The following is a 21,049-nucleotide window of genomic DNA, read 5'->3' on the forward strand; positions in this document are numbered from 1 at the left end:
TTGCCTTTTGTAAGGTTAAAAGTGATTTAAGTTTCTACTTAAAAAAAAAAATGTATTGCAGATTTTTCAAATATAAATATACATGAAAAGAGTCACATAATAAAAAAAAACCCTATCCTTGCAATGACAGATATAAACAGCTCGATGTGGTAACCAATAAATTCATAAAGTTACCTTGTATAAATTTTGCAGATGCAAACATTTTTTTTAAAACTACTCCAAATTTATGACAATGTTCTAACCGAGTTGAGAACGTCACATTGAGCTCAGCCTAATTACACTTAATTCATGACATTAAAACATTGAAAATAGTTCACTGAAGCCATATAAAGTGCCACTCATCGATTATAGTGCAAATAGAGCAATAAACATTACTCAAAAACATACTAATCTCAATGTCAATTATTGAAACGTTGAAAACACATGCAATTCATAGCCACGGTGCAAAATATGCTACTAATATTACTGAATTCAGCCAGGATAAAAAGAGTTGAGTGCTAATTCAGACAGTAAAGTGCATAAGGTGGTTCTAGCTTGCAGCATTGTTGTTCCCGAGGGAGTTGTGCACATCTGATATATGACAGCCATGGAGAAAATCTCACTAATTCCGGGAGACCTAGTTTAGCACCTTTGACCACTTAATCCGGCTGAGCTGACCGCAGGACACTAACCCAGTCCGGTATAGAAGCCCAGATCCGGTTCCCCTTCTTCCTGGCTTTTCCTCCTTTGCGCGCATACAAGGAAATTTCCAAATTGTATATTGATAACAGATGTGCAAGCCATTGGCGAAATGACGGGGGATGTGGTCAGTCTGGCTGTATTGCATCCAGCCAGATTAATGCAATGCAGATACGAACCACTGCCATGATTACAAACACAAAGAACTGATCGGGCCTTGTAACCCCCCTCACTGTGCATGCCCAACAACATTCGACCCTCGAAGACACGACACGCATGATGAACACCATCCACTCCGGATCTCCGACCGACCCATGCCCCCACCATGTCTTCAACAAGGCCGCCTCTACCATCGCACCCCACCTCCGAGATATCATCAACACCTCCTTCGACACAGCCACCTTCCCGGAGAGCTGGAAGCACGCCGAGCTCAGCGAACTGCTGAAGAAACCAACTGCGGACCCGACCGACCTCAAGAACTTCCGCCCTATCTCGCTCCTTCCATTCCCTGCCAAAGTCATCGAGAAGGTCGTCAACAAGCAGCTGGCCGCCTTCCTCGAGACGAACGGATCCCTCGACCCATCGCAATCCGGATTCAGAGCCAACCACAGCACCGAGACCGCCCTCATCGCAGCCACCGACGACATCCGAGCCCTGCTCGACAAAGGTGAAACAGCGGCACTCATCCTCCTTGACCTCTCCGCAGCATTTGACACTGTCTGCCACCGCACCCTAGTCCAACGCCTCAACGACACCGGCATCCAGGGGATTGCTCTGGAATGGATCATCTCATACCTCTCCCGCAGAACACAGAGAGTGCGCCTCCCTCCGTTCCGCTCTGAGGCCACCGAAGTCATCTGCGGCGTCCCGCAAGGATCATCGCTCAGCCCCACTCTCTTCAACATCTACATGAAACCCCTCGCTGCCATCGCACGCCAACACAACCTCAACATCATTTCCTACGCCGATGACACCCAGCTGATTCTCTCCCTCACCAGAGACCCCGACACCGCCAAAGCCGACCTACACGAAGGGATGAAAGATGTCGCCGAATGGATGAACATCAGCCGCCTGAAGTTGAACACGGACAAGACAGAAGTCCTCATCCTGGGACCGTCGCCCTCCGCCTGGTGGCCCCCGGCCCTGGGCACCGCACCCAAGCCAACGGACCACGCACGCAACTTGGGCGTCATCCTGGACTCCTCCCTTTCGATGACCAGACAAGTCAACGCCGTCTCCTCATCTTGCTTCCACAACCTCCGCATGCTCCGCAAGATCTTCAGATGGATCCCGACCGAGACCAGGAAGACTGTCACCCAGGCCCTCGTCACCAGCAGACTAGACTACGGAAACACCCTCTACGCCGGTACAACAGCCAAGCTTCAGAAAAGACTTCAGCGTATCCAGAACGCCTCCGCCCGTCTCATCCTGGACGCCCCCCGACGCAGCCACATCTCGAGCCACCTGAGAGACCTGCACTGGCTCCCTGTCAACAAGAGGATCACGTTCAGACTCCTCACCCACGCACACAAATCCCTCCACGACCTGGGCCCAAGGTACCTCAACGACCGCCTGACCTTCTACACGCCCACCCGACAGCTACGATCCGCGAACCTCGCCCTCGCCGTCGTCCCTCGCATCCAGAGAGCCACCGCCGGAGGAAGATCCTTCTCCTACCTGGCGGCTAAGACATGGAACTCCCTGCCTGTCCACCTGCGGCTGACCCAGGACCACCTCGCCTTCAGGAAACAGCTCAAGACCTGGCTGTTCGAGCAGTAGCAGACCCCCTTCCACAAGCGCCTTGAGACCCTTCCGGGTGAGTAGTGCGCGATACAAATTCCTTGATTGATTGATTGATCAATCAATCAATCAATCATCGTTTGTATGCACAACATTATCACCCCTAAGGGAATTTGGGTGCTGAAAGTGCAGTGTTCCTGTAAAAAAGGCAAGTCTTGAGCTTATTCCTAAAGTCCGCCAGGGAGGGTGATGGAGCAGGTAAAGCAAAATTTTGTATACCTCCTCTATCTTGCATGAAAATACTAATTATATAACCTACTTATGGTATAATTTGACTAACGGTTTGCTGTGTTCTATTAATCAACTATTTGCATTTTTATTAGACACCAATTACACGTGGGACTTATTGCTATTTGCATGGCAGAATAACTCGAATAACTAAATTATGTACGCATATTAATAGTAGTACATGTGGTAATAGGATATCGCATGATTTATGTTGCTTTTGTGATGTTTGCGTTCCCGTTTTGGACCGTAAGGGTGAGTTTTATTGCTTTAAATGTCGCTAAAAGCTAGGAAAATACTAAAACAAAGGGATTAGTGAGGGTTTAACATTAGAATCTTCATTTCTTAGTATTAATTACTCTTTTGTGTTTGTTTCGCTTAAATTGGCATTTGGGCCTACCAAATCATGGCGTCCAAAATGGAGTTCAGAAGTGCCCACCGTCTTGTGAGCACGATGCCTACTGCGCAAACTCGGATGGCTCCGTAGACCTCCCGGCGACCTCAAGGCACAGTGTTCCTGGTCAAGGATAGGAACATGGAGGATTGCCAAACTTCAGTCAGTAAAATCTGGTCTAAATGAACAATTGGGACATACAAGCAAAACTTTTACATTGTTGCATAAGGGCAACATGGACAGAGGAAGTGAACCAGCATAATCCATGAGAACCTCAAGTAATGTAAAAATCGGATGTTTCCAATTAGCCAATCGTCTGCCTTCTTAGCCTAAGAATGTTTCATGTTATTCCGAATTTCATTATAAAAAGGGTACTAGAATAGGGAGGGGCATTCAAGGCATCCTGCGGTTTTCGATGACTGCACACCCCTATCAACCCCACAGGCGAGGACAGATGCTTGCACGATTTCTGGTCCTTTGGAGATCTTTGGGACTGTAACGTGCTGAGCAAAGAACTTTCGGACTTTGAGCTTTGGCCTGCTTTATTTGGACAATTTAACGGCTAAATTCGGTTATGCAGAGCCAAATGAATTAGGAAAAATCCAGATAGCAAGAATAGGTGTCATGCGATTTGTGCTGATTGAACAAAATTCTAAACTTTGATTGACCAAAATGCTAATATTAATTGCAAACAAAATTTAGATAAACAAATATTTGATTAACAGAAATTACGAGTTTGTGGTTTTTTCAATGAAGAGAGTGGAGGATTCGGAGTCTTAAATGCGTTTTAGCTGGTTCTAAATCACCATCAACCAGTCCAACTAATTGGTCCATCGACCAAGTGGTGGATTGCCTTGATGTTTAAGGTTAGGATTCTATAGGTGGTGATGCTAATGTATATTCTGTAAAATAACTTTTCTTCCCTATAGGTAATAAGGTACTCCCCCACATGTCCAGCGCGTAATCATCATCCCTCCTGTGTGCAGAATCATGAGAGGAAACGTATGAGTGTTGGTGTTATGGGCCCCACCAATGAATGCGTGTGTGAATGAGCTAGTGTGACGTCGGGTCTGCGACGCAGGGAGGATAGTTGTCAAATTTGCCTTTTTCTTTCTTCTTTTTCCCCGATTTCGTGCTGGATCAAGGGTGCTGTTCGAAGGCGGAGAGGCAGGTTGTTCCGGGTCTTGGCGGTGGTGCAGGAGAAGGAGCAGTCCCTGCTGCGACTGTCAGATGCACAGGTGCGGGCGAGTAAGGTGGAGCGTAGATGCCTTGAGGGCAGATGGAAGATCAGTCTGTGAATGATGTACGAAGGTCCTTGGTCGTGGAGAGCTTTGTAGGCATGTATGGGGTTCTTGAACTGGCATCTCTTCTGGCTGGAGAGCCAGTGGAGGTTTCTGAGATGTGGACTGAAGCAGGTTCATTTGGGGAGGTCTAGGATGAGTCTGGCAGCAGCATTCTGTATGCTCTGGAGTCTGCTGAGGAGCTGGGTGGAGATCCAGATTAGAGCATGTTGCTGTAGTCGAGGTGGCTGGAAACAAGGGCCTGTGGGACTGTCTTTCTGGTGTTGATTGAGATCCATCTGAAGATTCGGCGGAGCATGCAATGGGTATGGAAGCAGGAGGAGGTGACTGCGTTGACTTGTCGTTTCATGGTCAGCTGGCTGTCAAGGATGATGCCAAGGTTTCGTGCATGGTCGGTCGGTGTGGATCGGAGTCCTGCTAGCCCACATCTGTGGTTCCAAACAGAGGTGGTCTTCTTGAAGATTAGAACTTCTGTTTTGTCAGAGTTCAGTTTGAGGCAGTAGTCTCTCATCCATTTGACTACATCAGTCATGGCGCTGCAGAAGTTGATTTTGGTGCCGGAGGGGTCCTTGGTGAGTGAGAGGAATAGGTGAGTGTTGTCTTGTAAGAGATTATGTTAAGTACGTGGGATCTGACGACATCTGCGAGGGGGGTCATGTAGATGTTTAACAGGGTGGGGCTGAGGGATGATCCTTGTGGTATGCTGCATATGATGTCCTTGAGTGCGGAGGTGTAGGGAGGCAGTCTGGTGCTCTGTGTGTGCCCTGTGAGGAAGGAGGCGATCCACTTGAGGGCGTTTTGCTGTATGCCAATGTGTAGTAATCACTCCAGGCTGGTTGAGATGTTTTAGGAGTATTTATTGTAGATCAATAGTAGAGCAGTAATACAGCCCCACCAGGAGCAGCCAGCATGGTTCTCAGCCCTTATCCAACTGTGGTTTTCATACACCAACATTCCATGTTACATCATACTTACAGGGTTCCACTGGTGGAGCGATTGATGACAAACTACAATATAGCTAGGATATAACACAATGTTATAGAGTCTGTCCCATGAGGGTGTGGTGGGCAATGCTGCCAAATGCATCAGAGAGGTCGAGGAGGATCAGGGCCAGTTTCTCCATGGTCAAGGAGAGTTCTGTTGTCATCTGTGGCAGCGATCATTAACTCGGGGGTCAGAGTAACATTACGTTTTAGCACAGTTTCCATGAACTTTGTTATATCGCGCTTAAATGTTTCAAACGCAGGGTATGTACTGAATATATGAACCACATCCGTCCTCTGACTTAGACAGCGAGGGCAGCTGATGCCTACTGAGCCCCCCATTTGGCAATTTTTGCCGGTGTATAATAAAGGTTGAAAAATGTTTGTAATGTTGCGCCTGCAAACCAGCTGAACACAACAGTATTGCCTAGCTAAAGGGATTCGTAAAAACAACAGTCTGAGGTGCCCAGCTTCTGCCATTTATCGCTATACTTCTCAAGATAATCCAGTAATAAAGAACTCAGACCCCCAAATATCTGACTAATTGCACACCCCTCCGTAATCCTTAGTAACTCCATTAGAGCATCTTTGGCGAAGCCTCCTGAGCCCCCGGTTTTCTTCAGAATAAAAACACGGACCTGTAGGTATTTATAAAATTCCTTATGATTAATCCTAAAGTCCACTTGCAATTCCTCAAATAAAGCTAATCTTTCCCCCGCATAAAAATCCCCCAACCTTTTGAGTTCTTGGCCCTCCCAGCTGAGCACATAAGAGTCCTTAAAAATTACGGAAAGTGTTGGGTTTCTCTGCAGTGGAGTATAATAACTGAGCCTATCAAGCACTGTCTTTAACCTCAAAGTTGACCAGATCTCAAACGCAGCACAGTGGGTTTTGAATCGGACCTTCTTGTAATAATTGGGTTCTATGTGCCTCAAAAAACTACTTCAGGCCTTTTCCCCAAGTAATAGGTCATAAATGGGGGGTGTATTTTCTCCATCCCACCAATCTCTCACATGCCCTCCAATGAGGGAGCACATATACTCCAGTGCAGCTGCCCACTGATAAAGTTTCACATTTGTGACAGCCCACCCCCTCTGTCCTTAGAGAGCGTCATGTATTTCAGTGTTCTTCTATTTTTGCATATGATCAAATTAATCTGCATATCATGTCATCCATTATTTTGAACCAACATTTCGCAAGCCCGAGTGGGATTGCCCTAAAGCAATAAAAAACTTTGGGTAAAAATAGCATTTTCACCACATTGCAGCGGCCAACAATAGACAAATGCAAATTATCCATCTTCCAGAAATCTCTTTTCGCCTTTTGGATGATGGGGCTAGACTGGATTCCATAGTTTGGTCCACATCTGCTGCAATATTCAAACCCAAATATACAGCTTTCTCAACTAATCGTGTTTCAACAATTTGTATCTGCCTATTGGCCACCAGTTTTTTGACAGTTTAGAGAATAACTGGAAAACATCCGAGACACCTGGACCTCTTTTTCTATCTTCTCCAGTGTCGAACCAGGATTGGGCGTCACAACTGCAAAATAGTCTGCTCAAGCAAGGACCTTGGTACTCCATACTTGAAAATGCATAGGACTAATTAGTGCATTAGCTTCTAACTTCCAAATCAAAGGGTCTATATAGAGAGTAAATAGCAAGGGGGGACAGTGATACCTCTGCCTGTTGCCTCTCACAATCTGTATTTGCCCAGACTATCTCCCCATGATCTGAAGCCTAGCAGTAGGTTTATGATAGACTGCAGCCTTGATGTAGCTTATCCCAAATCCAAACCATTTCATAACAACCCACAGAAACCCTATCAAACACTTTTTCTGCGTCTAATAGGGCTAATGCCATGGGATCCATGGAGATAGTGGCCGCATCAAAAAGCGTTTTGACTCGTCGAATATGATCTGTGGTCCCGCTCCCTGGAATAAAACCATGCTGTCTAGGAGAGAACGCCTTACCTATAATCTGACTGAGCTGCGGGGCTAGAACTTTAGAATATAGCTTAATGTTGCTGTTGATTAGCGTAACTGGTCTATAAGACCCAGGGTCTTGCAGGGGCTTTCCCTTTTTTAATAACACTACTATATTAGCCAAGGACCACGAGTCCGGTTGCCCCTATTGCACCTATAAGAATGTCTTAGCTAGATCAGACCCTAGGAGGGTAAAAAAAGGTCATCAAATTCTAGTGGGATCCTGTTGACTCCTACAGCTTTCCCAGATGGGAGAACTTTAAGGGCCTCTCGGATTTCCTCTCTAGTGAAGGGAGCGTCAAAAGATACCGATCTTCAGGGCTTATCTTGTTTACTAGAATTGAATCAAGATATTGCCTTATATTTTCCTCCTCAGCTCAATAAACCTTCTCAAAATATGTTCGAAACACCGAATCCCATCTAGATCAGTAGCGGTGTTGCCCCTTCAATCTCTAATTTTGGTAATCTCCCCTCTGAACACTTTTTACCTAGTGCGTACCCCAAGGAGATATCCTACACGCTCGCTGTATTCATTGCACTCCCGCCAAAAATGTTTCTGCTGCTCTTTTTACCAAAATGTCATTAATGGCTGTCTTACCTAATATAAGTGTTTGCTGGACTCTCTCAAGGTCTAACCCTTCCAAGACCGCTACAATGAGTTGCGCCTCGACATCTTTGAGCTCTCCATATAACTCCCTCATATTCTGATTTGGTCTTTTCTGCCGGTTCAGGCTGCAGCTAAGCATTTCCCTCCTTACACCGACTCTGAATGCATCCCACGCTATTACAAATGAGGCACTCCCTCGGTTGTATTCCAGGAATCCGGTTATTCATATGTGCCCAACAAGAGGGATCTCAATAACGAGAGTGTTGTGATCGGACATTACCCGGGGACATTTTTCAATTTGGCAGCAAACAGGTATAAAACAGTAATCCAGTTGGGAGTGTGTCCTATGGGTGCCTGAGAAAAAAAGAATAGCCGGGGTCCAGCATTTAATCTTATGCCATATGTCAAGTAGTCCATGGTCCTCCCTCAAATGAGGCAGAGCTTTAAAAACTTTAGATTTACGGCCAGTATAACTATTGGTTCCAGCGTCAAACAACCCTCCAATCACATTGATATTCAGATCTCCGCATATAATCGGGGTTGGCCATGATGCCAACTCAATATCCAGAAAATTAAAAGTTGTAGGGTCATCTACCATTGACCCCTAAACTGAACATAAAGTAAAGACGCCAATAGCACGGTGGCAGTTAGTGACAGCCCCCCTCTATCATATTTATCAGCCAAACAGAGTTTAAAGCTACATATATTTTTATGCACCAATATTGCAACCCTAGGGTTCTGGTGCCCTGTGTAGAGTATAAGTGTGAAGCCGAGAGATTCCAACAAGTTTTTCCTTGACGCCTCGACATGCATTTCTTGCAGAGAAGAAATATCAGCCCACAGCATTTTTAAATCTTCGGCCACTTTTCAACTTTTGGCATTATCATTTAGGCCACAGATATTCACAGTCGCTACATTATATGGAACATATTAGCAATTAATCACGCCAATAGCCAGATCGCAGGGACCACCTTCAGCATCAGCCTTTCCTGTGCTACCCTGAAGCATTGCTCGCTCTGGCCTATTTTTTAGTCAACTTTGCTCTTGCATTGTGCACCACTTCCCCCACACCCCTGAATTGACCCCCTCCCCGACAAAGCCCTTCCCATCCCAAACCCAGACTAATCCCCCCTCCTCACTACCTCCTAATAGACTCCTCCCTCTTTGTCCCCCAGACCACAACCTAGAAGCAATTAGACCTCCCAAGGCCTGAGCGATAGCTCCCATGTTCACCGTTTGCCACCTCCCTCTCAGCACTGGCCACCTAAATTGTGTCTAATAAGAAAAAGAAAAAAAAGAAAAAGCACGTATTATCATAAGGGGATAATCAGATCCAGTGCACTCCAGATCAGATAACGCCAATACATCAAAGGAGGCAATTGACCACAGATATTTAGAGAGGAAACCACAAAAAGTCAATAGATCAATAAGCACATTAAGATATTCTTTAACCTTAACCTCCAATAAGAATGTATGAGTCTTGCCTTTTAAAATAATTTACAGAGGAGCAGGATTAATAAAAAATGCTTAACCCCCAACGTCTGAAATGGTTTAATAAGCTGTCTCAGCCTACATCTCCTCTAGACTGTAGAATGACAAAAGTCTGGCCATACAAAGAAAGTCGTGTTATTGAAACTGCGCTTACCATTGGGCGGGCTGTCTCATAGATCCCTTGCCTCAGCAGATAGTTCCAAAAGTACACAATTACCGCTCTGGACCTGTTGATACTCTCTTCTGAAGTCTGAACTTGTTTCTTGAGCACCAGCAGAAAAAGGTGCACTCTCTGAATCTCTGTATCCCAGTTTCATTAGGCTAGCTCAGGAAAAGCCCCTTTGAGAAGGCTCAGCATGAAGGCCCTGATATCACTGCCTTCCGCTAGACCCAAGAACCCCAGGTTATTCCGTCTTTGTCCATTCTCAAAGTCCTCCATTTTTCATAACATATCGGATATCTGAGACTCATGCGAATCAGCTCGGTGATTGTGCTCCCATATCAGTTTCCAACACTGCAGCAAGTTCTTCCACTGAGGATGTCCTCTTCACAAAAGCTTTATTACCTTTCCTTACCACCCCTTGCAATTCTTGTGTGGCAAGTTGAGATCCCTGAATTTCATTACGAGTTTCCTCTTGATGCTGCTTTATAAGCTATATATGAGCCACAGTGTAGACTCTTCTGTTCCATCCATAGAGTTCAGTTGTGTTCTCTCCAGAGCAGATGGTGGGTGATGCCAATCGTGGGGCTCTGGATATATCTGCTGCGCAGCACAATAATCCCACTTGAAAGCTGAAGCTGCCTGACACTTATTCTCTCTCCTTCAGATGAACCGGTTTGGTTTCTGCCATTCGATTTCCTTTGTCGTTTTGTTCCCCTAACCATAGCACTCAGTCCCTCTGATAGGCTGCTTACACTGGCCCCACAAATAAACAGGCAGAAATCATCATCTAGATCACAAAGGCCAGAGCTGGAGGAGACAGAGCCATCAGTAAGCGTAAATAATTTGTCTCTTGGGTCAAAGGAAACCCCTAGGTTCTTATGAGGCCCAACACACTTGACTAGGGATTTGTTACCATTGGTATGGGAGTCAGGCAGTTTGAAGACTCGAGACCCCTCACTAACGTCAGTCTTATCCATCTCATGGGAGCAAGCTATGGGGCCATCCAATGCCTCACCCAAATGCGTCCCACTAAGTCTCTCCCCTTGGGTCCTCGGTGCTTCGACACGTCCACCAAGCGTTTGCTTTGCTGAACATTTATGATTCTCTCCTGTGCCCGTCTCATTAATATCTTGGGAGCTCGCCCCTACCACAGCAACATGGCCCCCACTAACCTGCTAAGTGTTCAGCAGCTTTCAGCTACCGGGGTCCTGGGGACCTTCGGAGAAGTGTGGCTCAATGATTAGAGCGGCAGACCCTGATGCAGAGGTCTAGCCCGGGACCAGGGTTCAATTCCCCGCCTCGGTGGGTCTTGGGCTCAAAAATTCCACGGACCTGATAATTCTCGCCTCGGTACCATTCCAATCATGGAGTCCCACTCTGCAACTCTGGGCAATAGCTTGCTTAATCTCCACAACGGCCCCCACAACGCTAAGGATGCCTGGCCTCCACCTTGGGGGTGCCCAGGAGTGGACGCCTCACAGGGAAAGCCAGGATGGGTTCCACAGCGGTATTCGTACAAGCGCCTTGAGACCCTTGCGGGTGAGTAGTGCGCTATACAAGTATCAATTTACATTTACATTACATTACATTCGGCAATCTGTTATCCGCGTGGTTTGCCATTGGGGGACGTGAATCAAAGTCTTTTGCAAGGGACACGTTGGAGCTCTGCTCTATCATAAACTTTGCCGCTTTGGTAGGATCTGCCTCAGTCCCCCTTAAAATGGTGCCTGATGACTCCGCGAGAGACAGGCTGCCCCCAGAGGCTGGGGCAGTAAAAAACTCCATCATCAAAGGCGGAGACTGCAATGCTAACCCCTGTAATCCATATTGTTGGCACTCCTGGTTTGTGAGTTTTTTTTCCATGGTTGCCTCTCCCTTCAGGCTTTTGGCAATTTGTGGTTCTGTCTTTTTCACCCTCATTCCAACACTACTCCCGTCTGTTTTAGAGCAAGGATGCCCAGAAAGGCACGGTCCCTGTGCTGCAATCTCCTTGTCCTGAATCGACATTGAAGTTTTCGGCGGCATTCTGCTCGCTACTATTTGACGCACACAGACATCAACACCAGGACGCCACTCGAAACCAACGATGCGTCTTGGTGTTCATACTACCCACTGAGCAGCACAGGACGCTACCAGCACCAGTACCCAGACCACAATCGGCCGGCAGACTTTCCGCTTTACTCCCAGAGAAGGGCCAAGCAATTCTGCATGCCGTATCTGATAAAGCCGCTCTCCTTTCACTAGCTGCAGGGAAGGAACAGTTCATGAGGCTGCTATGCGGTCACCATCTTGCTTCTCAAGAAGTTTCTTCTTACTTAAAATGAATTTAATATTTTCAGTGCCTTTTTAGATAAATCATGATAGGTAGAAGACTCAAATATTTGTGCTTTACATTATACATTATACTATTTATACTAAGGGTGATCGCAAATTCGAAGTTAATTAGATTATCAAAAACGGTTACAAATTTAAGTAAAGACATGTACTAGAAGAATGCAGTTACACAAATATCAGCTCTCTGTATGACTTCAATATACTTCTCATTTTTCACAGAATGCAAGAGTCACTAAAAATATAGCAGTTAAATATACATGTTAGTGCTGAATTTATGAGCTCTGTGTAGTATTCCTTGCTTAGAGTTATGCTTCTAAATGCAGGTCTAACAGCAGAGCTCCCCCCCAACTGACATATCCACATGCTGTCCTCCTTGCAGCTGACTTCATCATCATTTTGTCTCCTCTGAGACTCCAGGGATTCTAGTATTGAGGTCCTATGCAATGGCCCTTCACTGCTTGAACACCAGCTGGAGAGTAATCAACTATCTGCTACTACATTCCCCTAAGATAGAGTAGCCCATGGAAGTACTCAATCCCTCTGTGTGGAATAAGGGTTGCAGCACATAGGTTGTCTGACAATACAAGGAAAGCATTAAAGGTGGTGTGACCTGTGGAGGTGAACAGGGGCTGGCTAACAGTGTTTTGTCAGGGCCTACCCAAGAAGATCTACAGACCATCCCTTCCATTGCTATTAGTCATCTGCCACTTATTTACTCAACCTAGGCTATGTTAAATACACCCACCTAAGTTAGTCAATGGAGCATGCATCCAGCTCTCAGTTGTCCTCCTAATTATGAAAAGCAAACCAGTGAGCTAGCCAGTGCATTCATCTGCTCACAAACACTGTAGGGAGTCGCCTAGACAGGAGTACACCTCTTTATAATCTTTTGTTCTGCGTCAGGTTCTGCTGCTTAGAGCATTTACACATGCATCAATTAAAAATAAAATCACTGCTGCCAAAAAATATACTCATCAAGAATACTGCTAATCTACAGCAGCGCCTCATTAGTAGCCCTCTCACTACTCCAAGGAAGTGGGTCATTAAAACAAGGGATTTCTTGTCATACATGAATTGGAATTTCTTTTTCCAAGTCTTTCCTCTTCCAGCAATACACTGAAAATAATACATATTTTACCTTATAGGGCTAAACTCTAGATCATGTTATAACATAACCTGCTTTTGTTTTATAGGCAATTGTGTCACTGGAGTAAAGCACGTACCTCATCCTACATATCTTAATACTCTAGAGAAGACTATTTGGGATTTTTACTCACCAACCCAAATCCAATTGAGATGGAGGCCACTTAAGAATTGCCCCACTCAGCTACTCCCAAGACACTATCCAAGTATACAAACCTGACCACACTGGTATCTGGAAACCAGATGGCCATTTTAACACACATTACCTTCTCATTATGTATCTCATTACAGTCCCTATGCAATCTGGGGTAAACCCACTTCGCAGCTGCATAACAAAAAACAGTTTTTTGTTTTCTTATACTTAGGTCACAGGGCTCCAGTGGGAGTCCCCACTGGGGAAGTGCTCCCATAGGTTCTGGTGGAGAGCCTGTGGTCATGGTTCAGAGTCACTGGTAAGCAGATATGGCTTACCTTGACAACTGTTCCATCCCAAACCCTAACAGACTTCTTTCTGAAGCTTCTCAACTTTCAACCAAATACCAAAAGAGACTCACCATCAGGTGCCTCTGCTTTGCCAAAACAAGTAGATTCTTGTGGACCAGATCTCGGCTTTCCATTAAAGTGCATTTACAGTTCAAAATGTTTTTGAACAAATGCCCTAAATCCTACACCTTATTCTAGATCTACAGAGCTTCCTGACGAAAACTATTGACTAAAATGTTCCTTAAACAATAACCATAGCACACCTCTCGACTGCAACACCTGGGAGCATATAGATAGATAGATAGATAGATAGATATTCACAGCTATCTTTTTTCAACCCTTACTTTGCTCTCTATATATTGAATTTTTTATTGAAGATTTCCACACTAGCATTTGGAGATACCAATAGGGGCGAAGCATCTCGTCAACATGACCCAAATTCACATAGTAGGCTCTTCAAGAACATAAGCAAGAGTAAAAATAAACTTCAGACAACCTTTACCCTCCCCCTGCCTAGTACCTATAACCCTAATATACATTCTATAGACCACCAACTGCGGCAGAAGGTGGAGTGTAATTAATCCTGATACCACCATTGTTCACTACAGTCCTATTGTTGTATTGAGGTAAATAACCTAATGCTCTAGTTGCACACATAGCCCCAAGGTTTTCAATCTAGGGGGAAAGCCATACATGGCAGACCCTCTGACGTCATCCAGCAAAGGTTTCCAAATCGTGTCAAAACTACAGGTTCTCCCTTGACATTACTGGATAGTTGTTCTGTTGCTAAATTGCTCAACACTTTTCAATATATTGATGTTTGGAGGGACGGGTTCTTCTTTCTCCTCTGGCTTCCTATGACCAGTTAAGCGGCTCCAAAACAATTCCATAAGAGCTAGCTATCATACTTTCTAACCCCTCTCATGCCCTGCAGTTTTACCCCCAGGACAGCCACTCCAGCATTCCTGAGTCCTCTGAAATGGGGTAGCCCAATACCTTCTTAACGGTTGTCAAGAGCTCTTTATGCTAGAGGCATAAACCTTGACTGGACCACCAAGCACCTGGTGTATCTCCCATTTAACCCTCCAGCATTCAGGACTTAATGTTTGAGATCATATAATTTTGTAGTGGCATAATACCAGTTGTATATTAATTTACATTTATAGTGGACCTCTATATTTTGAAAGTCAATCGTGCTTCTCGCCATGTCTTTTATATAAGGTCTTCCAAGATCTTCAAGGTATATACTTCCCCAATTAACACGCCTATTTCAATGTTTGTGCCTATGTGGCGAAAGGGCTGCGAGATTAATAGTGTTTTATGCAATACAGAGATCACCCTTTTGGTTCCAGAGAAAAAAGTGGAAAGCTTTTCAAAATGGGGTTCCTCACTGATAAATACTATCTTAATGCCAGGATGTAGCAATCAATGTTTAAATTGCCAGTAATGCAGTATTTTCTCTTCTCCTCAGACAAAGTCACATTTCCAGGTGTTGAAGGAGTTAACTCGGTGGGTCCTGTGAAAAATGCACGATAAGATTATGCATCCTCTGCCCCAGTCTCGTGAAGGTTTTCATGCCCCATCTCCAGAGTTGGCATGCATCGGGGTATGTGGATAACGAAAAGAAAGTAAACCGCATTTAAATGTTACACAGTCCCAGCGTCCAAGACTTGTCCTCGTGGGAGAACTTCAATATGCGCTGGGTAACCATGCTACATCCCAGCACATTCTGCCCATTAATGTTCGTTCCATTTGGATCCATATTATATCTTTTTCTATTAGAGACCAGTCAAACAGGACTCGTAGTTGGGCAGGCTGGTAATATAGTTCACATTTCGGAAATACCTGGGCACCTTCTGAATAAGGCCCCTGCAGGAGCTTTAGTGCAATTCTGAATTGGGATCTGTTACATACAAAGAAGTTGCCCTTATTAAATGGTAAATTATTGCTAACTCTGTAGGGACCTCATTGTATGTTGTTGCCTTATGTGGTGTTTCCCTAATTAATCAATTATAAAACATTTACGAGTTTCTGTATTCTATAACGTTATTTTTAAATCATTTCATAAACGTTCAACTTACATTAAAAACATTTGTTCATTTTTAATACATAGAGTTGTTGTCTTGACGAGCATATTCCCGTTGTTTTGGTGTCCTAATTTGCACCTCATGGCTTCTTTTTTTAAATCATAAGGATTCCTTCATTGTCTTCTTTGGTTTGAATATTGCAAAGTCTCTTTTGTAGCTTATTGATTCTTTTGTAATCCCCTCGTAATCCACTGTTGACTTGTTTCTTCCACACACATTACTTAACTAGTAGCATCATTAGGATTTTCCAGGCATGGCAACCACCCTGCTGTTCGAGTCCGCCAGACTGTGTGCTCGGCGGGGACCCACTATTCTCTCCCCAGGTAGCAGAAATGCCCTGGGTTGTCGGTGGAGCTGGCAAGAGCCACAAGAGCAATGTCTATTCAACTCAATGTCATGCTGCACACTCCAGTAATATTATTTCAATGCTAAAGCTTGTTTATTCTAGAAATGGATAAGGGGTCGGCAGCATGCTGATAATATGTAATATTTATCTCCCTCCCTGGGAAAATAAAGGTGAGAAATCCACATAATATTGACACTAAGCATATATATCTTTCTTCTGCAATACTTATACGGGATAACTTGAATTTTTGTCTGTATGAAAGTGACCCGTAGATCTGTGCTTTAAAAACTGTGATGGTATTTGGGGTCTCTCTAAAGCTTGCGTAGCAATGCTAGAAGACCTCAACTATACAATCAACGGTTAGTCTATATTTTAGACAGGTAAATGGACACTGCTAATGACTCACTGGCTCATCATACCCATACTACTGCCCCAGCCCTAAACCTGTTGCATTACATATTAGTTTCGGGTAAGGGTTGACTTCAATATCTCACATATTTTTGTCACACGGATTTCAAAGCGATCATCTACCCAGTTTGCTGCAAGGCATTGTTTTCTATGTTGAGAACTGCAATTTGCTGCATGTATAAAGATCAATGGATAAGGTACAAATGTGATGTCACAAAATTGGTTGGGAATTGATATAGTAACAGGTTGCTAAATTTGAATCTGGCTAAGCTAACAGATCTTTATAAGGACACACAATTTAGAGAAGAGGAGTTGCCATTTTGGGAAGTTATTTGCCAATCTGCTTTACATGCGTCTGTTATTCCCTCCACACTGCACAGTACTTTTTTACTGCCACTTTTAAACAAAACCGCCATTGAAAAAAGTCAACCATGGTTTGACAGAGTGTAGGAAGATTTGCTAAAAACACAAAATTCCAATACAGGCTAATATGTATAGGAAACAGCTTATACTGAATGTGAGAGAGAGAAAAAAAGTTGCAGCCTCTCAATGGGCAAGAAGTTGCCAAGAGGTGAAAGGAAGAGATGACAGACGAAGACGGAGATCTTGATTGTAATAAGAACATGAAAGCATGGCATGCTCATTCAGAAACCTCTTATGGGGAAAAAGCAACAATGCCATCTCTCAATACCTATCTACCCCTGGTGGTTGGAAAATAAACTGGACTGTAGCAATAATAAAAAAGTAAATTATCCAAACAAAGAGCTCTAGTGTACCACGACCAAACGGCATTATTAATGCTTTTTTAAAACTCAATCCCTACATTTGGACTAAGGGATTATTACTGTGGTTATGTGCTATTGCCAACAAACAAAGGATTTCTCCCTGTATGTTGGAAAGCTGGTTGAGTTTAATGCACGAAAAGGGGGAATGCTATCTGCCTAACAATTAAAGTTTAAAAAATAATTAAGAGTTTTATATAGAACGAACGCGACTAGAAGATATCAGGTATCAGAGCGCTTTACATGAGCACCAGTTTCATTGCAGACGGACACATTATATTTTTGCTAGGCACGGGGAGATTAAGTGATTTGCCCAGAATCACAGGATGTTGAGCGTCGTTGCCGAGACTCGAACCCAGTTCTGGATGGAAAAAAATGAGGTTATACCAACCTCCCAAACTGGCTTTATACAGGGTTCGTCAACAGTGGATAATGGAATGGCACTAACATTATTTGCGCACTTTAATAAATAAAGGCACCATCCCCAATATATTTATAATGGGCAATAACACGATTCCCTCTAAAGCTTGGAGACTCCAAGGTGTCAATCCTAGCATATACAGCTGATTTAATAAACCATAGGATAAACAGGTGATTTAATAATCATGCCCCAAGCACAGGTGGGCGTCCAAGGCCTCTGGAATAATCTATTGCTGTTTACAACGAGTGCAATGAATTAAAAGTGAACACACTGAAAACCAAGATTTTGGGTTGGGGACAGTTAAAATTCTCATGGTATGTGCTTAGTTTTAAAATGGAAGAGATTACCTTTAGATCTACCTTAAACATGTTTCTGATTTGGACCACAAGAAATTGTGTAGCATGTCTGGGTCGAAATGTTTTTTGTTATATTTTGAAACTTTATTGAAACCTTTATTTGATGACTTGCATTTCTTTATAACTCTGTTATCTTCTTCCACCCCTTACTCTCCCATCTCTTGTTCTTCGCTCCTCCTCCTCAGGAATGTTGCAAATTGGTAGTTCTAAGGTTGTCAGTTGAGACACAGGGCTAAATGAGCCTGAATTCTGACAGAAGATAGTTTGGCTCTTGGTGTTGCTGATCCCAGTGACCCAAAAAAGTACTAGTTTAACCTTACTTCCTCAGTTCACCCATAGATCAGCTTTCATGACAATTTTGGAGGGTGCTCTTTGGTTCCACTCACACAAGTTTTCACTAGTAAGAGAATGTTAGTTTTACTATATTGTGCACCTGCATATTACGCCGATAGCTATGCCCTGTTATAGAAGCTGAAATGCAAACACATTATTATATGCTGAACCTAAACTGCCTGCTCTTTCAGGGAATCTTCACTTTAACCGGCTTCCTTGAAATACTGCTAATAATTAAGCCTCACTCATCTGAGAACCTTTAGGCCAGGAAGTAAGTAATGAAGAAAATCATACTGAACATTTATGGACAAAATGAAATCTTACTGAACCATGGCTATTGATTACACAAATCAAGGCCTCACTTCGAGGTCTCGCCTGCATGCCGCAGTATAACTGGAGCTTTAATGAAGATAGGCTTCCTTTGAGCGGGTAAAAACATTGGTTCTCTTTTGACTTATCACTATGGAGAACTATCCGTTTAGAGATGCCTATAAACTATCTTAAACCTTCTGTTTGAAAATTAGGTTATGAATATTCAAATGTCTGACGTTCTTGACATTAAGATTTGTTGACATGACAGGAACGCTCTCCATGTGTAGAATATTGTGTCTGCCACCTGGCTTAGAAAAATGTATCACACATATTCTGTATATGTGACATAAAAACTGTGGAAACATTATCTGAGGGGAATATTCATTGAAAATGCTACATTCATGATTATCAAAGCTATTGAATTAGGTCTACGGAGGGATTGATAGAATTCGCTTTAGAGGGATTACATATTTTAGAGAAGTCATACAATCATAGTATATTGGCAAATCATTGCGATGATCGCTGGTAGTATTTTTGAATGCGGTAGGCACTGATGTAATCTTTTCTGATGGGGTCACTGCTACAACATTAATAATATTAGTAGCTCTCGAACTACAAGCGGACTATGACCTGGCAGATACTGAACGATTCCGATACCTACAAATCCGACACGCACTCCGGGCGGCGGTCCCACCCGGGACCCGGCTGGTGGAGTCCTCGCCGTTGGAAGACAGACTCCTCGCGGAGCACTTGACTAAGAGAGCGACGTCTCTGACATACCGGAAGGTGATAAACAACCAGCCGGACCCATTTTCAGCCCTTAAGGCTAAATGGGAGACAGAGCTGGGGGAATTTGACGAGACGGACTGGCAGGCAGCGCTCTCCTCCCCCAAGGAGGTGGGGATATCGTCCAAATTGAAGCTGGTACAATTAAAAATTCTACACCGCACGTACTACACCCGCACACTCTTATATAAACTTAAACGGGCCGACTCCCCGCTATGTCTCAGGCAGTGTGGTATGGACGGTAGTCTTTTCCATACCCTCTGGGAGTGCCCCGTAATTGCCCAATACTGGAAGGCGATAATGCGCACACTCTCCCAGGTGACAAAAGTTCCGACGCTTCCGAAACCAAGAAGGTGTCTCCTCAATGTATGGAAGCCTACAGATCTAAGCCGCGTGGCGCAACTCTGGGTGACACTGGGACTCCTGTTGGCGAAGCGCAATATAGCCCAAAGATGGAGTTCTAGGCAGACCCCTACCCTCGCCCAATGGTGCAGAGACATGGACACCACAATGGTTGTCAAAAAAACAGTATACATTCACAGAGGTTGCCCCTAAAAGTGGACCCAGGTATGGGGAGGGTGGAATGCATACAGAGGGAACATATGTGAACCCCCGCGTGAAACCTCAGAATCGGAATTGAGTGACTGAGATTATATGGCTTATCCATCACTTGATTATAAATGGCTATGTTACTACCTGATGCCACTGATGTACCAATGTTCTGTGAAGGTGTTCTCTGAATCTCGATACACAATCAAACGGTTGTAATGCTGATGTACACAATGCCAATGTACGTTGTTTTGTGTTTGAATTTATTAATAAAAATATTTTAAAAATAATATTAGTAGCTCTCGATGAGTTCATTGAACATAATTAGGTCTTATTACAGAAAAGGTTACAGACCCAGAGTCTACACTTTTAAAACTCACTGTGGGGCCAACATCTCACAGTTAATTGCCATGGTCCTTCTGCAACACTCCAAGACTAGGTTCTTACTACAATGTTGCACGGTTTCTAAAATTCTTATTTCTGCAGATGAATAAATGCCATTGTCTCTCGGTCCCAGTTCTAGGTTTTCAAAATCTGGAACTTCTCAGGGACACAGTATGATGATAACAAGGGGAAAGGCATGCTAGCCGACGTCAAAAGCAGCAGACTCGTCATCCTTTATGTGCATGAAGGTTACAACTTGTAATTGAGCACAAAGCACTAATAAGCTAGTAGTGAATACGTCTCTGGCATAAATGACAAATGCTTTTGCTCACGAAACCTCAGTAAATGAGCACAACATCTCAAATTCTTTCCCCTGCAGCACTATCGTGTTCCCAGCATGCTTAGACAGTAAAAGAATAATACTTACCATCTGGTTATCTGGGTTCAGAGGCAGCTTGCTCATCACCGAATCCAGCTCATCAAACTTTTTTAACACTGCCTGCACCTCAGCAGAAAGTTCTTTATATTCTGAAAATTGATCATTAAACACAGCCTTATAGCGATCTCGTTCTTCGTCTGATCGAATTACTGGATATTTTCTATATAAAAAGAAATTACATAATTAGAATGAATTTGCACAGCAATTTGTCATTTCATTATCAGAATATTTGTCTAAAGTAATATTCAAATCACTCAG

General features: G+C 43.9%; 1 protein-coding gene across 2 annotated transcripts in view; it reads right to left on the reverse strand.

Annotated features, from left to right (window-relative positions):
* The window catches only part of MARVELD2 (MARVEL domain containing 2), a 128,294-nt gene that overhangs the window by 21,503 nt on the left and 85,742 nt on the right, over positions 1-21,049 (reverse strand). For both annotated transcript variants that reach the window (XM_085632382.1, XM_085632383.1), the window contains exon 5: positions 20,780-20,951. In XM_085632382.1, the coding sequence (XP_085488508.1) occupies positions 20,780-20,951 (172 nt within the window). The remainder of the gene's footprint in view (positions 1-20,779; positions 20,952-21,049) is intronic.

The sequence above is a fragment of the Triturus cristatus genome, chromosome 2_1, assembly GCF_964204655.1.
Source record: "Triturus cristatus chromosome 2_1, aTriCri1.1, whole genome shotgun sequence".
NCBI classification, from domain to species: Eukaryota; Metazoa; Chordata; class Amphibia; order Caudata; family Salamandridae; genus Triturus; species Triturus cristatus.